Source organism: Pteropus alecto, unplaced genomic scaffold, assembly GCF_000325575.1.
Source record: "Pteropus alecto unplaced genomic scaffold, ASM32557v1 scaffold109, whole genome shotgun sequence".
Lineage (NCBI taxonomy): Eukaryota > Metazoa > Chordata > Mammalia > Chiroptera > Pteropodidae > Pteropus > Pteropus alecto.
The window spans coordinates 425,127-445,350 of record NW_006494608.1 but is presented as its reverse complement, the minus strand read 5'-3'; the positions used below and the strand labels follow the sequence as shown (position 1 = coordinate 445,350).

The 20,224-nt window shown below is 35.7% G+C and overlaps 1 protein-coding gene across 1 annotated transcript in view; it reads right to left on the bottom strand.

The window, feature by feature from the left end:
* NME8 (NME/NM23 family member 8) overlaps positions 1–20,224 on the bottom strand; it is a 41,947-nt gene that overhangs the window by 12,633 nt on the left and 9,090 nt on the right. The window contains exons 6-9 of the mRNA XM_006925399.1: positions 15,505–15,571; positions 14,650–14,723; positions 2,372–2,464; positions 1,089–1,273 (exon numbers count right to left, since the gene is read on the bottom strand). Of these exons, the coding sequence (XP_006925461.1) occupies positions 1,089–1,273; positions 2,372–2,464; positions 14,650–14,723; positions 15,505–15,571 (419 nt within the window). The remainder of the gene's footprint in view (positions 1–1,088; positions 1,274–2,371; positions 2,465–14,649; positions 14,724–15,504; positions 15,572–20,224) is intronic.

Here is a 20,224-nt window from a genome sequence, read left to right as displayed (position 1 = left end):
GAACAATTGGAGACAACTGCGTCTCAAAGTTGGTCGTAATGGAGATTTACCTGAACAACAGCACCATGCAATATTGACTTCTTTTACGTCACTTGGTATTAATGACTGTTTCACAGAACACTTTTTGTATGGCTGAAAAATTCTGGTATAAAATCTAATATCTTTTTGAGCTAAACTCTGCCTACCCAAATCTTCCTTCTGACCACTGATCATTATTTTCTCTTAAAACTCTGAAAGTAAGTAACACTATTTACAAAGACTATGTCAGCAGTTGATTTACCTTATGAGTCCCTCTATCCCACTTAAAACTTGGATTTATATTAATTAGGGTCTCCCTGCTACCTGAAAACTAGCAGGAACAAGCAGATGTAGCTACTTAAGAAAAGCCACAATGATTCAGTAATAAGACAACAAGGAAAGTTCTGGAGATTCCCAGGCAGAAGGTACAATGGAGATGGGCTTCCCAGCATGGTAAGGCACACATCATGAAGCCTCAAGACAGCTGCTCTCATTATATTCCTGCTCACTCACTTTTCTTTTAGGCACAGCTCAGATAGCCTTTGTGTCAAACTGGATTTTCTGAGTCTTCAGATAAATAAAATGCACAGATAGCAGTGCATAAAACCAAGATTCTATAAATTATTTACATATTTAAAAACCATTAACAAAAACATACAACTACTTAATTCCTAGCAATGTATAACCACTAACGGCTTTAAGTAAAAGGGAAGAGTACATTTGATGTCTGTAGGACACAGGGAAGGTGGAAGTGAAATGTAGGGAGATGAGAGAAGACATGGAGTTGGGAGGGATTGTTCATGGCCATGATATACCCCTAGAACCCCAGCCCATGAGGCCAGACTGGTATGCCAAGCTGTAGAAAGACAAATGGAAAGTTCTTCCCTTGCTAATCCTTTTGATATAAACATTCAGGACAATCCCAGCTTTGCTAAATATATCGTATTTTAGATTGACTGGAAGAAATAATTACAAATTTTTCGACATAAAATATTTGTCTTCAGATTTTGAGATATTTGGACATTACCTACTAAGACATTGTAAATGATAAATTACTGGTCTCAAGCTACCTGTCCCACTTCTTCTCCATCACTGTAGGTGTGGTCATTTCATGTTGACCCTCAGATGGTTCAAGTTCAGACTCGGGATTAGCTACAGTTTCTTCCCAGGGAGGCTCTTGTTTATTTCCTTGAGATATAACTAGAATATAGCTTAGGCCATTTGTCATTAAAGGGACAAAATCTTCAAAGTCAGGCTGCAAAATAAAATGACAAACTGTTCAGATTCTTGAAATGTATAGACTAACATGACAGCCACTACCTAAGTCAAGTGGCATCTTCCCTTTCATGATTAGGGGATGGGGATGGTATCTTTATAAAGCTCTTATTAACAAATACATTTTTGAAGAAGTTCACGGTTAGCAGGGATTGATTTTAGACAAGCTATAACTATTTCACACTTTAGAATCTTCCAAATATTCTGGAGGGCTTATTAAAACACAGGTTTCTGGAGTCCAATCCCAGAGTTTATGATTCAGTGGATTTAGGACGGGGCCCAGGAATTGGATTGTCTCAAAAGTTCCTAGGTGATATTGATGGAGCTGTTCCAACTCCTTTCTGGGGCCGAAAAAGATGGTTTGACTGGTTTAGCTAATTTATAAAGTGCTGTTCAGCAGAACTTTCTGTGACAACAAACATGTCCTGTGCTCTCCAACATATGTAGTCATATGCAGCTATGGATCATTTAAAATGTAGGTAGTACAACTGAGATTCTGAATTTTTATTTAATTTTATTTAATTTAAATTCAAAAGGCCACATGTATCTAATGGCTACCATATTGGACAGTGCATTTGTACAAACTCTGTCTCCTGATCCCCAAGCCAGTGCACTTTTCAATATACAGTGCTGCCTTTGTCATATTTCTTCAGGCTAGAGAGAACTTAAAAAAATAGATTGCGAGAAAGTCCTTTGGGTACAGAAAAAAATTACAACTTTCCTGTGAAGTGTATGACAAGGATTCTTCAAAATGGTATAAAAATGTATAGAGATGGCCTGAATGAATATTCACTTCCAGAGGTGATGCAGGGAGTTTTCAAGTAAGTAACATAAAGAGATCATCACTCCAAAAGAACACAATCGGATCATTCACTTTTGCTTGGCTGCCACTATTTCTACTGAAGATTTCTCCAGAGCCATCATCTTTGACATTACCACGATATGGACACCAATAGAACACCAAGAGCTTATTTTGTTGGTCACACTTATTCATTTGATTTTCTATAATGAGGATCTAAAATTATAAGAATCCACTGCATTTGAAAACACAGTGGCTTTTTTTTTTTAACTTTCTTACCTGGTCTGCTATTCGACTATAGAAGTCTCTTACTTGTTCTTCAGTGAGCACTCTCTTAGCCTCTGCTTCTATGACAAATCCTGCATTGATAATCTTCAATTAGAGAGTAGGGTCAAATCCAGACGTGTTGTGGGACCACATGTAAAACAAGTCAAGGACATTTGTTTTCTAGGCTTAACAAACCACCCCGATTTCACATAAAGACCTCATCACAATCCACACAGAGTACTAGGTTTAAAGAGGCACAAAAATATATAAACAAAGAAGGCCATTGTCATGCCCCATAGCATTTAAGTTTTCAAGGCTTAAACCAGAGACTTCACAATTTTCTATTATTTATATGAATTGCCTCAAAATATGAAAACAAGTTCTTGAAATTCGAGGAAAGATATCATAGCTTCTGAATCACCCACAAAGACATAACTTTACAAGTACTGGGGTGACGTCAGAAGCATGGCGGAGTGAGAGATGTCCCCATATCTCTCCCTTTGAAATAACAATAAGCTGAACATCTAAAACTCAACAACAACAAAAAACCACCCAAACTGCACACCAGTATGTCTGAGCGAGCAATCTACGAATAAGAGCTACCACAGGTCAGAACCGTCTCAGCAGGGAGGTAGACCAGGAGAAACAAAGAAGTTGTCTCTCACAGCTGGAGCTCCTGCAGGAGGAAGGGGAGAAGAGAAGGTGCAGGAGGTATCCTGAATAGTCCTGCCTGAGAGCTGTGAGCTCCATGCAGTGGCAAAGCCCAGGGATCAGGGCAGAAAGCAGAGAAGTGGGAATGGCAGAGAAGCAACAACTGATTATTACCAGCCATGGTTGCAAAATGCAAGGCTGAGCTACAACTCCCATCCTCCAACCCAAAAAGCACCTTCCCCCATATCATCCGATCCCCAAAATTGCAGAGCCCCAGGGGAATCTGAGCAAACACTATCGAAACTATCGCTAACACTGACAGGGACTGAGACTGAGAGTAGTGATTGTGATTGAATATTTATAAGGAAAAAAAAAGGCATTATTAAGGCTTTATATAAAGCAGGGATCTGAGAGGCTTAGATGCCACCTACTGGAAACCTAAAGAAAAATGCCTTCTTAGCAACAGGCTAAAGAGTAACCTTTATATAATGAATCTTCTTTCTGGAAAAAAAGCAGAATACATTTCCATTAATGCCCAGGTGGAGAAATAGTCCTTTAAACACTATGAACAACCAAGGTGACAAGTCATCTCAGAAAGAAAGAAAAAAAATCTCCAGAAAATAAGCTTACAGACATAGAAATATGCAACTTAAATAACAGAGAATTCAGGATGGTACTTCTAAAAAACTCAATGAGATCCAAAATAATTCATACCAACACTTCTAGGAATGAAAAAAACAACTAGATCAGCAGAATGTTTTTTTGTTGTTGTTTTGTTTTTGTTTTTTGTTTTGTTTTGTTTTTAGTAAGGAGACTAAAACCCTTAAAAAGAACCAAGCAGAACTTCTGGAGATGAAGACCATACTAAAAGACATGATGCATAAAATAGCAAGCTTGGGAAATAGAGTCAACCAAATGGAAGAAAAGATCAAAGACAGAAATCTAGAAATAAATCAGAAGAAAGAAGAGAGAAATCAAAGAATAAAAAATAATAAAAGAGAAATAAAAGAACTAACTGATACCATCAGGAGAGGAAACATAAGACTGATGGGATTCTCAAAGGAGAAGAAAAGGAACAGGGATTAGAAAGCATTTTCAGACAAATAGCTGATGAGAACTTCCCAAATCTAAGGAATGAATTAGAGCTTGGAATTCAAGAAGTCAACAGAACACTCAATTATCTCAACCCAAAAAGTCCTTCTCCAAGACACATTATTAAAATTATCAAAAATTAATGACAAGAAAGAATTCTCAGGGCAGCCAGGGAAAAGAAGACGGTAACTTATAAAGGAAAACCCATGAGATTATTGTCAGACTTCTCAGCACAAACCTTACAAGCAAGAAAGGAGTGGAATCAAATGTTCAAACTAGTAAATGAAAAGAACTACCAGCCAAGAATAATGCATTCAGCAAAGATCTCCCTTAGATATGAAGAAGAAATAAACTCCTTTCCAGACATACATAAATTGAGGGAAATTTCCACTACGAGGCCTGCATTACAGGAAATACTAAAAAGGATCAGCTCACCTAAAACAAAATGACAAAGAAATACATAACTATGAGTAAGGTGACTAGCAGACAGATAGAAGCAGAGGAGTGCAACCCTTACTAAGAACAGGGCATTATAAGCTTAAACAATAAGGAGAGATTTGCTATAGCAAGATAGTAATAAACATTCGGCATACACAGTAACAAATTAAGACAACAATAAAAGAAAATGGGAGGATTTGAAAATCCAAATTCATGAAAGGAAATGGAGATGAAGCACACACAGAAGGAAATGGACTACTAGATGTATATAACTATCTTTTACATATTTGTAATGGTAACCACACGCCAAAGATTCAGAAGCAAAGTATATAGCATAAAACAAGAAAAATCAGAATAAAAATCAACATAACCAGACAAAATAAAAACAAACAAACAAACAAACAGAAACACAAGGACAAGGAAGCAATGGAAACACAGAGCTACCAGAAAGCAAAAGATAAAATGGCTATAGGAAAACCTCATATTTCAATAATCGCTCTAAATGTAAATGGACTGAACTCACCAATAAAAAGAAACAGAGTTGCAGATTGGCTCAAAAAACAAAACTCAACCATATGCTGCCTCCAGGAGACACATCTCAATTCAAAAGACAAATATAGACTCAAAGTGAAAGAGTGGAAAATGACATTCAGAGAAAAGAGGGAGCAACGGTACTAATATCGAATGAAATAGACTCCAAAATAAAAAAGATAAAGAAAGATACTGAGGTATACTTCATAATGATAAAGGGAATCATGTACCAAGAAGATATAACACTTATTAATATCTTTGTTCCCAATCAAGGAACTCCGAAATATATAAAGTAATTACTAACATAACTAAAGGGAAAAACAAACCAAAACACAATCACAGTGAGAGACCTAAATACCCCATTGTCAGATATGGACAGATCTTCCACACAGAAAATCAATAAGGAAATAATATCCTTAAATTACACATTAGACAGACTGGACATAATTGACATTTACAGAGCCTTTGATCCCAAAACAGTTGCTTATACACTATTCTCTAATGCACATGAAACATTCTCAAGGTTTGACCACATACTGGGACACAGAGATAGCCTCAACAAATATAAGAGGTTTGATATCATACCAACCATATTCTCTGATCGTAATGATTTGAAGCTGGAGATCAACAGTAAAAAGAAAGCGAGAAGAACCACAAATACATGGAAATTAAACAACATTGTTACTGAAGAATGACTGGGTCAGTGAATAAATAAAGAGACCAAGGGACACATAGAAAAAAATGATAATGATAGTACAACATATTAAAACTTTTGAGACATGGCAAAAGCGGTAATAAGAGAAAAATTCATATCATTACAGACCTAATTCAACAAAAACAAGCCCAAATAAACAACCTAACATATCATCTTAAAAGCTAGAAAAGAAAGAACAAATGAAGCCTAAAATCAGCAGAAGGAAAGAAATATTCAAAATTAGAGCAGAATTAAGTGAAATTGAAAACAAACAAACAAACAAAACAATAGAAAAATAAATGCACAAAAAGAGCTGGTTCTCTGAGAAGTTTAATAAAATTGACAAACTCCTTGGCTAGACTCACTAAAGAAAAAAGAGAAAAGACACAAATAAACAAAATCAGGGATGAACAAGGAGAAATTACTACAGACACCACAGAAATACAAAGGAACATACAAAAATACTATGAAAAAGTACTGCACCAAATTTAATAACCTAGAAGAAATGGATAAGTACTTAAAAGATATAACCTTCCTAGACTGAATCAAGAAAAACTAGAAAATCTAAATAGACTGATCAGCAGTATGGAAATTGAAACATACGTTAAAATCTTCCAAGAATTAAAGTCCAGGACCAGATGGCTCCATCGGTGACTTCTACCTAACATTCAAAGAAAATTTAATACCTATTCTCCTCAAACACTTCCAAAAAATTGAAGAGGAGGCAATACTTCCTAACTCATTTTATGAAACCAATATTACTCTGATACCAAAACCAGTTAAAGATAACAAAGAAAAAAGAAAACTACAGACCAATATCTCTCATGAGCACTGATGCAAAACTCCTAAATAAGATACTAGCGAACTGAATACAGCAACATATTAAAACAATTTTACACCATGATCAAGTGGGCTTCATCCAGGGGCACAGGAATGGTTCGACATACACGAATTGATTAATGAAATATCCCACATGAACAAATTAAAAAATAAGAATCATATAATCCTATCAATAGATGCAGAAAAAGCTTTTGACAAGATACAGTATCCATTTATGAACAAAACACCTACCAAAATTGGTATAGAAGAAAAGTACCTTAACATAATAAAAGCCATATATGACAAACCTTCAGTCAACATTATACTTAATGGTGAAAAACTAAAAACCTTTCCTCTAAGATCATGAACAAGGCTAGGCTGTCCACTATCACCACTGTTATTCAGTATAACATTGGAGGTGCTAGTGAGTGCAATCAGGCAAGGGAAAGATATAAAAGACATCCAAATAGGAAATGAAGAAGTCAAACTGTCACTATTTACAGATGACATAATTCTCTACATGGAAAACTCTAAAGACTCCACAAGAACACTACTAGAAACAATAAACAAATACAGTAAAGTTTCTGGATCAAAAATCAATGTTCAAAAATCCATAGCATTCCTATACGCTAATAATGAAGTGTCAGAAAAAGAAGTGGAAAAATTAATCCCTTTTGAAATTTCAACAAAAAGAATAAAACATGTGAAAGACCTATATAATAAAAACTATAGGACCCTATTATAAGAAGTTAAAGAAGGTATAAAGAAATGGAAAGATATTCCATGTTCTTGGATTGAAAGAAACAACATAGTTAAAATGACCTTATTACCTAAAGCATTATACAAATTTAATGCAATCTCCATCAAAATTCCATCAGCATGTTTTAAAGAAATAGAACAAAAAACATCAGTTTTGTATGGAAGCACAAAAGACCACGAATTGTCAAAGCCATCCTGAGTAAAAGCAAACAAGGCTGGAGGCATCACTTTGCCCAACTTCAAGTTATACTACAAAGCGATAATAATCAAAATGTCACAGTAGTGGCAGAAAAACAGATACATGGACCAGTGGACAGAATCGAGAGTCCAGAAGTAAAGCCATGTATATATGAGCAAATAATTTTCAACAAAAGAGTCAAAAACATACAGTGGAGAAAGGAAAACCTCTTCAATAAATGGTGCTGAGAAAACTGGAAAGCCACCTGCAAAAGAATGAAACTAGACAGTTGTCTATGACCACACAACAAAATTAACTTAAAATGGATTAAGGACCTAAATACAAGATCTGAAATGATAAAATGCATAGAAGAAAACAGAGAAACTAAACTCAAGGACCTTGGACTTCAAAGAGGATTTTATGAATTTGATCTCAAAGGCAAGGGAAGTAAAAGCAAAAATAAATGAATGGGACTACATCAAACTAAAAAGCTTCTGCACAGCAAAAGAAACTGTCAGCAAGGTAAAGAGACAACCAATTGAGGGAAAATATATTTGCAAGCAACACCACCGATGAGGGCCTAATGTCCAAAATATACAAAGAACTCATACAACTCAATAAAACAACAACAACAAAAACAAACAATCCAATTAAAAAATGGGCAGAGGTCCTGAACGGAAACTTCTCCCAAGAAGGGATACAAATGGCCAACAAACATATGGAAGGATGTTCAACATTGCTAGCTATCAGGGAAATCCAAATCAAAACCACAATGAGATACCATCTTACACATGTTAGAATACCTATTATCAACAGGACAAGTAATAACAAGTGTTGGAGAGGATACTGGTAGGACTGGAAAACAGTACAGAGGTTTCTCAAAAAACTAAGAATTGATCTACCATATAATCCAGCAATCCTTCTATTGGGTATTTACCCCAAAGAACTGAAAACATATATCTGAAAAGATATTTGCACGCCAATGTTCATAGCAGCATTATTCATGGTGGCCAGGATATTGAAGCAACTGAGTGTCCTAAAATAGATGATTAGCTAAAGAAGCTGTGGTACATATATGATTAATGGAATATTAATCAGCCATAAGAAAAGATGAAATACTGCCATTTGCGACAACATGGATGGACCTTGAGATAATCATGCTAAGCAAAATAAGCCAGACAGAAAAGGTTTAAAACCACATGATATCACTTACATGTGGGACATAAACCTAAAAGCAACAAACAAACAGGACAAGCAAATAGAGACTCATGGACATGGACAATAGACTAGTGGTTATCGGGGGTGGGGGCAGGGAGTAGGGAGGTAGACGTGGTAAAAGGTCAAATATGTCATGACAGAAAAATCTAACTATGGATGGTAGACATGCAATGCAATATACATATATATATAATATATATAAATATTATATATGTATAATATATATAAACATTATATATATTTTACTGTTGAATTGTACACTTGAAACTTACTAGATTTTGTTAACCAATGTCACCCTAATAAAAAAAAAAAGATTACAAGTACTTCTTAACCATCTATTTTCAAAATTGTTTTAACTTTAAAAGCTTTACTGTGTTAAGGCTATAACTCATAGTCTATTATATTTTACTGTTTTAGCAATAAAAATATCCAAGTTATGGCGAAGGACAAAATTTAAGAGTTAGCCATGATTTACTTGTCTTAAAGAAAATTTAATTTAATAATAAATTCAGTTTGCCTGTCACTCAAATATAATAAAATGTAACAAATAGAAATTTGAGGCAAAAATGACAAGTCCAATGAAGTACTAAACAATTAAATATAAGTGTACTGGTCCAAAGCAAGTCAGTAATTACATTACACAATACCGATAATTTGAGCTCAATTTGATTTTGGACTACCCAGCACCACATACCTCTGCTTCTATTATGAAAGCTAGCAATGTCCTGGTTCTGTGGGCTTGGTTGATATTGCAGAGCTGTATTTACAGCTTAATGACTCCTATCCTAACACTCCAATTTAATAATTTTTAAATACTCATATCGTGTCTGTTAAGTTACTGACTGTCTGACAAAAATAAATAAAATAAAATTCAAGCAACATTTAAACTTAACTTGTTCTTTACTATAGTTGAAAAATGCAGTGTGTTCATCTTTTTATTCAAAACATTTTCAATTTTTCTGTCTTGTTAGTTATGTATCCTTTTACTGTATATTCCATAGAAGTGAGGTATTTAGTAGATATTCATAATTTACATTTCTGAAATGTTGTTTACTACGTCAAAACAAAAATTCAGATAAACTAATGATTAATAGTATTGCCTCAACTAAAGAACTACATAATTTTGAAAATCTTCACTATTGTAGCTATTAAAACATACTCAAATAAGGAACAGTAAACCATGTATATGTGAAATTATTTTTGAAAACTTTATAAAGTATAAGCAATAGTCTGGTTAAGATAGTGGAGTAGCTAAACACTATGCTTGCCTCCTCCCATGACAACATTAAAATTGCAACTAAATTATAGAACAAACACCCTGGAAAACCATCTGAAGATAGCTAGACAGAACTCCTGTAACTAAGAACATAAAAAGAGGCCACATGGAGACTGGTAGGAGGTGTGGAGATGTGAAACAGGCTGGACCCACCCCCACATGTGGTGTTTGAGCATCAGAAGGGACATTTTTGTGGCAAAGGTCCCATTTGAGGAGTGAAGGGCCCCAGGCCCACACCAGGATCCCAAGCCCAGGGTTTCAGTGCCAGAAAGAGGAGTCCCTACAATATTTGAAAGTGAAAACCAGCAGGGATTCTGCCCTTCTAGGTGAGAAGAAGGCTGCTGGAAAATGATAAATACTCTTAAAGACCAATATATAGACTTACTTGCTTGCAAGAACTCATCCCAGGCTCTGGTAGAGGGAAGCTGACTTGGGAGGCACCAGAGACACATAAGGAAAGGCTGAGGTTCATGGCTGCAGGGCGAGGACTAGTGAAATAGCCAACGTTATCCATTGTTGAGCTCTCTTCCTGCATCGCGGGTGGGCCAACAGCATATTGCCTATGTTGTACCCTCCCCAACACGGCCAAATCTGAAACTGCACTGGCCTGGTGAACTTTACTCACTCCACCCTGGTGACTTTTTGATAGCCTATCCCACCCAATTCCTGCACCACTGAAGGCACTTTCAGTGGCTGGGCAACTAGCCCTGCCCGGTGCTCCACAGGGGGCTCTTTCAGCAGCAAACAGCAGGCCTTAGCTCACGTGCCTGAGGTATTTTCGGTGGTGGGAAACCAGCCCCACCCATGCTACGGTCTTTCTTGGACAACTCTCAAGGATCTGCATGCACAAGGTGGATGGCAGCTGGACTTGGTGTGCTCTGAGACTTTTGGGAGGGCCCCCAGCTTAGAGCTGGCACCACAACTGAACCTGCATTAAGCTGGTAAAAACCACTCACCCTATCCTGGAAACTACCCGGGACCCCGGAGCACCCAATTCAAGTATTGACCAAGCTTTTCAGTTGCTGAGCCTTACAATAGCCTTTTGCAGAGCTACCCCAGGCTCAGTACTGGTGGATGCTGGCCTTAGTTCTCAGCATGGCCTCTCACACATGCCTCCAGGTCCAGCACAAGAAGTGAACAATCACCAATAACTTTGTAGCTATGACCATTTAGCCCTGGGCCAGTCACAGGTAGCAGCTAACCTTGGCCTGCATGGGAGCCTCTCTTAAGAGGCTCAGAACAAACATACAGGAGGTAGGCTGCAGGCAATAACACAGCATTACCCAATTAGCCCTGTAAGCAGCACACCCAAAGTGTGATCTCAACAGGCACAGGAACCTGCAGGGGCAAATCCCACTCTGTGGAGTCAGCCCCTTGATAGCAGCTCATATGTGAGTATGGCCAATCTTCACAGCCAGTCGGCCTGAGAGTCAATCCCACTCATTGATGTGCCAAGAAAAATCGAGGCTCAACAACAAGAGGGCACATATACCCACAAAAGGGACACTCCTAGAGCACATGGTACAGGCGATCAGGGAGACTATGCCACTAGGCCATACAAGACATCTATTACATAAAGCTACCAGTGAAGACAGAGTGACATAGGAGATCTATGAAACAGAGGCAGCCAAAATGAAGAAACAAAGAAACATGTCCCAAATGAAAAAACAAACAAACAACAACAACAAAAACAAAACAAAACAAACAAACAAAAAACAGGAGAAAACTCCAGAAAAAGAACTAAATGAAATGGAGGCAAACAACCTTCCAGAGACAGAGTTCAAATAACTGGTTATAGGTATGCTCAAGAAATTTACTGGGAACTTCAACAAAGAATAGTAAGCATGAGAAAAGACACAGAAACCATAAAAAAGAACCAGTTGGAAATAAAAAATACAATAACAGGAATTTAAAAAAATACCCTAGAATGAATAAATAGAAGATTAGATGAAGCAGAGGGTTGAATCAATGATTTAAAAGATAAGGTAGCAGAAAATACCCAATCAGAACATCAACAACAACAAAACAATTTTTAAAAAATGAGGATAATTTAAGGAATCTCTGCGACAGTATCAAGCACAACAACATTCACATAATGGGAGTACCAGAAGGAAAAGACAGAGAGCAAGGGATTGAGAACCTATTTGAAGAAATAATGACTGAAAAGTCCTCTGACCTGTTGAAAGAAATAGACATACAAGCCCCAAAAGCCCAGAGAGTCCCAAACAAGATGAACCCAAACAGGTGCACACCAAGACACATCATAATTAAAATGCCAAAGATTATAAACAAAGAGAATCCTAAAAGCACCAAGAGAAAAGCAATTATTTACCTACAAGGAAGCTCCCATACAACTGTCAGCTGATTTTTCAACAGAAACTTTGCAAGCCAGAAGGAACTGTCACAAAATACTAAAAGTGATGAAAAACAAGAACCTACAACTAAGATTACACAGAAAAAATTATCATTTAAAATTGAAGGAGAGAAAAAGAGGTTCCCAGATAAGAAAAAGTGGAAGAAGTTCATCACCACCAAACCAGTATTACAAAAAATGTTAAAAGGACTTCTTTATAAAGAAAAAGAAGGAAAAAGAGAACATGAATACTAATAATAAAATGTCAATAACTGCATACCTATCAATAATCGCTTTAATATAAATGCATTAAATGCTCCAATCAAAAGACATAGGATAGCCAAATGGATAAGAAAGCAAGACCCAAACATATGCTGTCTATAAGAGACCCGCTTCAGATTGAAAGACACACAGAGACTAAAAGTAAAGGGATAAAAAAGGACATTTCATTCAAATAGAAACAAAAAAGCTGGGGTAGCAATACTTATATCAGACAAAATACTTTAAAACAATGACCATAATAAGAGACAAAGAAGGACAATACAAAAGATCAATAAAACCAAGAACCAGTTCTATGAAAAGATAAACAAAACTGACAAACCTTTAACCAGACTCATGAAGAAAAAAGAACCAAATAAATAAAATCAGAAATGAAACAGTAGAAGTGACAACTGGCTTTACAGAAATACAAAAGATTATAAGAAAAAAAAAAATACTACCAGCAATTACATACCAACAAATTGGACAATCTGGAAGAAATTGATACATTCCTACAAACATACAAAATTCCAAGACTGAATCAATAAGAAACAGAAAATCTGAACAGACCAATTACTACTAATGAAGTCGAATCAATAAACAAAAAACTCCCAACCAACAAAAGTCCTGGACCAGATGGCTTCACAGGTGTATTTTAACAAACATGCAAAGAATTAACTCCTTTTCTCAAACTATTCCAAAAATTTAATTTCCATTTCCTGATATTTATCCAAAGAAAATCAAAACACCAATTCAAAAAGATATGTACACCTCTATGTTCACTGCAGCGCTATTTACAATAGCCAAGATATGGAAGCAACCTAAGTGCTCATCAATAGATGACTGGATAAAGAAGTAATACATATATTCAATGGAATATTACTCAGCCATAAAAAAAATCTTGCATTTGGGACAACAAAGATGGACCTAAATGGTATATGCTAAGTGAAGTAAGTCAGATAGAGAGAGAAAAATATCACACGATCTCACTTATATGAGGAATCTAAAGAACAAAACAAACAAAAAAGCAAAACAGAAGAAAAATAAAATAAAGTAGTAACAATATATGGGGTACTGGGGAACAGTCTAGTGTCCCCTCTCCTGCATACACACCAAAATCTGGGGGAGAAAAGGGGATATACTTTGAGAGTGATATTAATTAAATCAACTCATAATTGGAAGATGACCCATGGACCATTTACTTCATTGTAGTTTAATCAATGATAATGATGATATAGCTAAAGAAAGAATGCACAACAGAAAGTTCATCCAGAGATGCCCAACCGCCACTGACAGCTCCCCTTTATTGCACGTGCAACATTCTTTCAAATTATAATATAATTTTATTTTTCAACACAAAGTCATCCTTCAGAAGTCAGTAAACTATAGCTTTCAGTTAAAATCTGTCCTATAACTTGTTTTTGGAAATAACGTTTATTGTAACACAGCCACACCCATTTGTTTACATAGTGTCTGCTGCTGCTTTCTCCATAAAATGACAGAATCAAGCAGTTGTGACAGAGATTATATGTTCCACAAACCTGAAAATAGTTACCATTCCATCTGGCCCTTAATAGAAAATGTCTGCTTACCTTTGAATTACAATGCAATTTTCTTCTAAAAGAATTTATTTGGTCTCTAAAGCAAAACATTAAATGCTTCCTTAAATTATCATGTATCTAAAAAGGACCATACATTTGTGACAACATATAGCTAATAAAGCAAGCTAATGTGAGCTTACAACAAGTTTGCATTATTAATAACTCAACTCAAAAAACATTCACTAAAATTCAATAAAAGAACTATAATTTTATCATTTTTATGGAATGCTGGTAGAACAGAATTATTTAAATAAGTTTGCTTGAGTAGGTTTAGTCTTTGTAAAGATGAAACACTCAAAGCCTTTAGAAACATCAGAAATCCATCATATTCTATTTTACTCTAAAAGATAAGTTTGTCTCCAAATTGACAATTAAGGTTTTTTGGTAATTAATTTAAACTATTATTGCAAAATATTACTTACTTTTTGTTTAATTGCCACTGTTTTTCCAGTAATCACAGCCTCGGGTTTGATAATAGCAATACTGTATAGTTGCTCTAGGAAAAAATAACAGAAGAATTTCATTTTCTTGGCACAAAGTCTAGATAATAAAGGATTTGGCAATTAAAAATATAAACTACTAATGTCCAGTGAATTTTTATCCAATGACAGTTTTGTTCATATTTTGGCATTTCAACTATCAAAGAGTTTCTACTTAGACTCAAAGTGCAATTCCTACACTTACATGCAATAGAAACGTTCACAAGAGTGTGTGGTTAATAGGCAAAAAAAAAAAAAAGTATGTGGGCACTAGTTCTTTTGCTACAATTCACATACATTAGTATCACACCCATGATCCATCTAGCTCACTATCACTGGTGAGTGGAGTTTCAAAGGCAAGCAAACATTACACACTAATGGATTTAACATTGTAAGTTTATCTACATTTATCTACCCATTATTAGATGTGTTTGCCTCTACTCCCTCTGGAGTATGAACACATACTCGTATGCCCACACAGACAATCCATTGAAGGCAGGAAATTATTAATTATAAAGTAAACTTGGAGTGTGAGTCATCAAGAAAGATTATTTTCACAAGTTTTTGGAAGATGATGAACCTCTGAATGGCTAACCAGGCACAGAGACCAAATAGAAGGGAGGGAGAGCAAAAGAGGTTGCTTTTCAATAGCTGAATCTCATATTGCACAAGTTATTTATCCTTCTGGTTCCATATCAGCTAACACTGATGTCATTACCAGCTCTTTGATACTTCAAGTAGTGCTCTAATGAGCATTAATGTACACAAATTCCTTGCCATTACTTTAAATTTACTTACCAAAATTTTCAGAGGATGCTTCCCCAGTATCTTCTGTATCTGAGTCTGCAAGTAAAATTTCATTATACTATGGAAGAGAAATGCAAATAAAATAGTTATATTTTAATATTACAGTGAAGAGTTCTTGGAATTTTTTTCTAATAAATATTTATAATTCAGGGGACAGAAGAGAAAGTAGATATGTGCCTGCACTTATCTAACACTACTTTTCCCAAGCTTTCCACTAAAATAAAATAGGAATGTTTAAAATAGTTGGAGTAGGGGGATTATCAGAAATAATTTATATATGCTATATGGAAATGATTAAAAACCAAAAAGCCTTAAAACTTAAGAGCACAAGGAATAAAATAAGAAACAGAGATTAAGAAAACAATAAATAAATATGTTAAAGATCAAAAGTGCATTCGATACGTTTCAAGATCCATTCCTGACTATTACAATTAGTAAATTAAAAACAGAAAGATACCACCTTAACTTATTTTTTTTTAGTCTTGTTCAAAACAATAGCCAATTTCCTACTATAGAGCAGAACACTAGGAAGAATGGGAGGTGAAGTCCTTATTAATTGCTTAAGAAGCCCTGAAAGTACTGCTGTGATTCTGTGAACTCCCTGCAAGGTCTGTATATTTACATATACCCACTTATTTTTTTTTTTTGGCAAGATAATTCGGAACTTCAGATTTTCAATGGAATAAAGACTCAAAAATATTTGTAAATAACTATACTGGAAGCATTCACTCTTATTATAATCAGGAATAAGATAATTATGAAAGCTCTAACTTCAAATTGATCTGACTTCGTATTTACTGGACCTGTGTTGGCCAATAGAGTAGCCACTAACCACTTAAGCCTGTTTGAGCACTTGAAATGAGGTTAGTTCACATTAGGATGAGCTGTAAGTGAAAAATACACAGCTATTTTTTTATCTTAAGTATATCTTTAAATGAGAATCTTTTGAATATACCAGATTGATTAATTTTCTCTATTTAATTTTTCTTATATCTAATGTGATGTGTAAAATATTTTATATTATGTATGTGGCTCACATCATGGTTTATATTTTATTACTATAGGATAGAGTTATTCTCTACAAGGCAATTAGATAAGAAAGCTAAATAACAGACATGTCCAACAAAATGGAATAATATAAAATAAACATGATATCATAAATTTCTTATATACCCACTGTTATTAATTAAAACAAGATGTCATTCTGTAAGAACAGCAAGAACAACAAGAACAACAATATAACCGTAAAACAGTACACATAGAGAAAACTAGATAAAATACAGCAAAAGGAGAATATGTTTAGGAGTCATTCTGTCTGACTTCAAATTCTCATATCACCACCTACTAATTGCCTGTTTCTGCGGAAATTAGTTAATGTTTTTAAGCATTGTCTTATCATTTGTAAATATAAGATTTCTTGAAGTTCCAGTTCATGATGGCAACATAAGAGGCTCCTGAACTCACCTCCTCCCATCCTCCCATAGACACACCAAATCTCATCTACATGTTGCACAATTCCCTCTGAAAGAAATCCAGAAACTAGCTGAGTGACTCCTACACATCAAGCAAATGAGGAAACACACACACACACACACACACACACACACACATTGAAATGAGTAGGAAGGGTTAAGACACAATCTCACCATAAACTCCACTCCTGACACGACATACAATTGGGAGAAATTCACATCTCACAGTATTTCCCTGAGGAGTGAAGGGTTTAGATTCAACATCTAGGACTCAAATTTTAAGACTTCCAACAAGGATTGGCCCCCAAAAGCCTACCTCTGAAAGTCAACTAGGGCTTGCATCTACAAGATCCACAAGACTGGAGTAAATGAACAATTCTTAACAGGCTCTTGAAGACTCACTGTGGCTATCATCCCAAGGCTCAATACAGAGGCAGCAGATTGAAATGCCTAGTTTTTCCCTGAAAGATGCCTGTTTGGAAATCTTATGAACTATAGTCCAAGGGTCAGTATCCTAATTTAACAAGTGCCTAAAGGCTGACCGGAATCCTCTCCAGAGACCGAGGAGACCAGTAGAAGCCATCAAGTGCTCTCCCTCTGCTCTACTGCAGGTTACTGGTGTCTCCCTGGAAGGAGCTTGTGCACATGTCTGGTGCACTGGCTTTCACAGCTGCTACCCAAGGGACAAATCCCTTGGTCACTTGGCTCTTATGGCCAGAAGAGCTTGAGTTCACAGGTCCCACAAGACTGCTGCAAACAAAAAATAGTTCTTGACTGGCTATCCATCAGGGCACAGCAGGAAGGCAGCAGTCAGAGGCACCCAACTCCTAATGTTTCCCCGAGGGATCCTATTTGCATGTCTTGGGGGCTGCAGCCTGGGTAAGGCTTCTAGTTTGATACACATCTAGGGGCTAACTGCAATCCTCTCCAGAAACCATGGACTCTGGCAGTTCTCATCTTTGCTTTCTCCTTCTGCCCTGTTCCAGGTCACTGTTGTCTACATGAAGAGAGCTTGAGTGCATAGCTGGTACTCGGCTTTTGTGGCTGCTTCCCAGAGAATACATCCTTTGATAGCCTGGCTCTGCCACAGCTGGTGTTTGTTGGTTCAGTAGAACTAGCAATGATAGATAAACCACCCAGAAAGAAAATCAATAAGGAAATATTGGACTTAAACTTCGTGTTAGACCAAATGAACTTAATAGACATTTATAGAACATTCCATCCATTAGCAGCAGAAAACACATTCTTCTCAAGTGCACATGGAACATTCCATAGGATAGATCATATACTAGGCCACAAAACAAGTCTCACTAAATTTTAGTAGATTGAAATTACATCAAGTATCTTTTCCAACCACAATGGTATGAAACCAGAAATCAACTACAAGATGAAATTAAAAAATTCACAAATATATGGTGATTAAACAATGCATTTCTGAACAACCACGGGTCAAAGAAGAAATCAAAATAAAAGACAAATCAAAACATACCTTGAGACAGATAAAAATGGAAATACAACATATCAAAACTTAAGGGATGCAAAATAAGGGTTCTAAGAGGGAAGTTCATTGCAATAAATGCCTACATTAAGGAAAAAGAAAGGTCTCTAATAAATAACCTAATTTTACACTTCAAAAAACTAGAAAAAGAAGACTAAATGAAGCCAAAGTTAGTTGAGTTGATAACAAAGATCAGAGCAGAAATAAATAGAGGCTAAAAAGACAATAGAAAAAAATCAATGAAACTAAGAGCTGGCTTTGTGAAAAAACAAAGAAAACAGAAAAAAACCTTTAACTAGATTTTAAAGAAAGAGAAAGGACTCAAATAAAATTAGAAATGAAAGAAAAGACATTATATCTGATACCACAGAAATATAAAGAATCTTAAGAGACTACTATGACCATCTGTAAAAATCACTATCTCAAAAAGTTATTTGTAATCCCATGCTCACTGCAGCATTACAGCTAACCCTTGAACAACACTGGTTTGAACTGCATAAGTCCACTTATACACAGATTTTTTTCAATAAATATACAGATCTTTCTCCATATCCCTGGGTTTCACATCCCACCAAAACTCAAAACAGTATTTTTGATCCACATCAAAGTTTTAAATAATCAAATCTATCAGTTTTCTCTTTTTTGATATCTCTGTTTGGTGTTATGCTTACAAGGTCTTCCTCAACCTATGACAACATAAATGTCTGCCAATATTTTCTTCTAATATATTTATACTTTGTTTCTTCATATTCAGCTCTTTAATTCATTCATCTGTAATCTACTTATTTATAGCATATGAGGAACTTTCTTATGCAAATAGCAACTTTCTTATGCAAATAGTTAACCTAATATTCCTAAGCCTGTTTATTGAGTCATAAATCCTTTCTTGATTTAAACTGACACTTTTTACAACAAATACTTAGACAAGTTTGGGCTTATACCTTCTCATTATTTCAATTTTTTAATATTTCTTGGCTAGTCTCCACTTTTTGTTTTTTAAATTCATACTTTCCCTTGTTTGTTGTTGTTTGGGGTGTGTGTGTGTGTGTGTGTGTGTGTGTTTATGTATGTGTATTTCAATAACACCAGTCATTCTTATTTATCTGCCTTTATTTATGATCACTTTTTTATATGGATTACTTTTTTATGCTATTATGTTCATACCTCAGCATGCTTAATGGTTCATTTCTTGATTTTAAAATATTTTATTTCAGTCTACGGCCATGCTACCCTGAACAAGCCGGATCTTGTCTCATCTCGAAAGCTAAGCAGGGTCAGGCCTGGTTAGTACTTGGATGGGAGACCACCTAGGAAGACCAAGTGCTCTAAGCATAAAAAATAAAAAATCAAAAAATAAGGGATTGTAAGCTGACAAGGTCATTGTAATCTGTGAGGTCAACCAAGGATTGCCTTGCCTAAAAAATAAAAAAATAAATAACCCTAATAGGCCTAGGCTGTTGACTTCTTAAACGGGCACTTACACTTTATTTTGCAGGTTTGACTCGCTCACCGAGTCCACTCTATTTATTGAGCACCTATTAAGTCAGGCACTAAGGAGACAGTCCCTGCCTTGTTTTATAGTTACGACAGACACTAAATATTCAATCACCTGTATGATTCTAGCTCTAAAGGAGAAGGTAGGGTGATAATTGCAGGGTATCACAGGGGAAGGGTGACATAAAGATTCGAGGTTTCCCTAAGAGAGTAATATTCACGTGAAAGATGAATAAGAATTGGCACG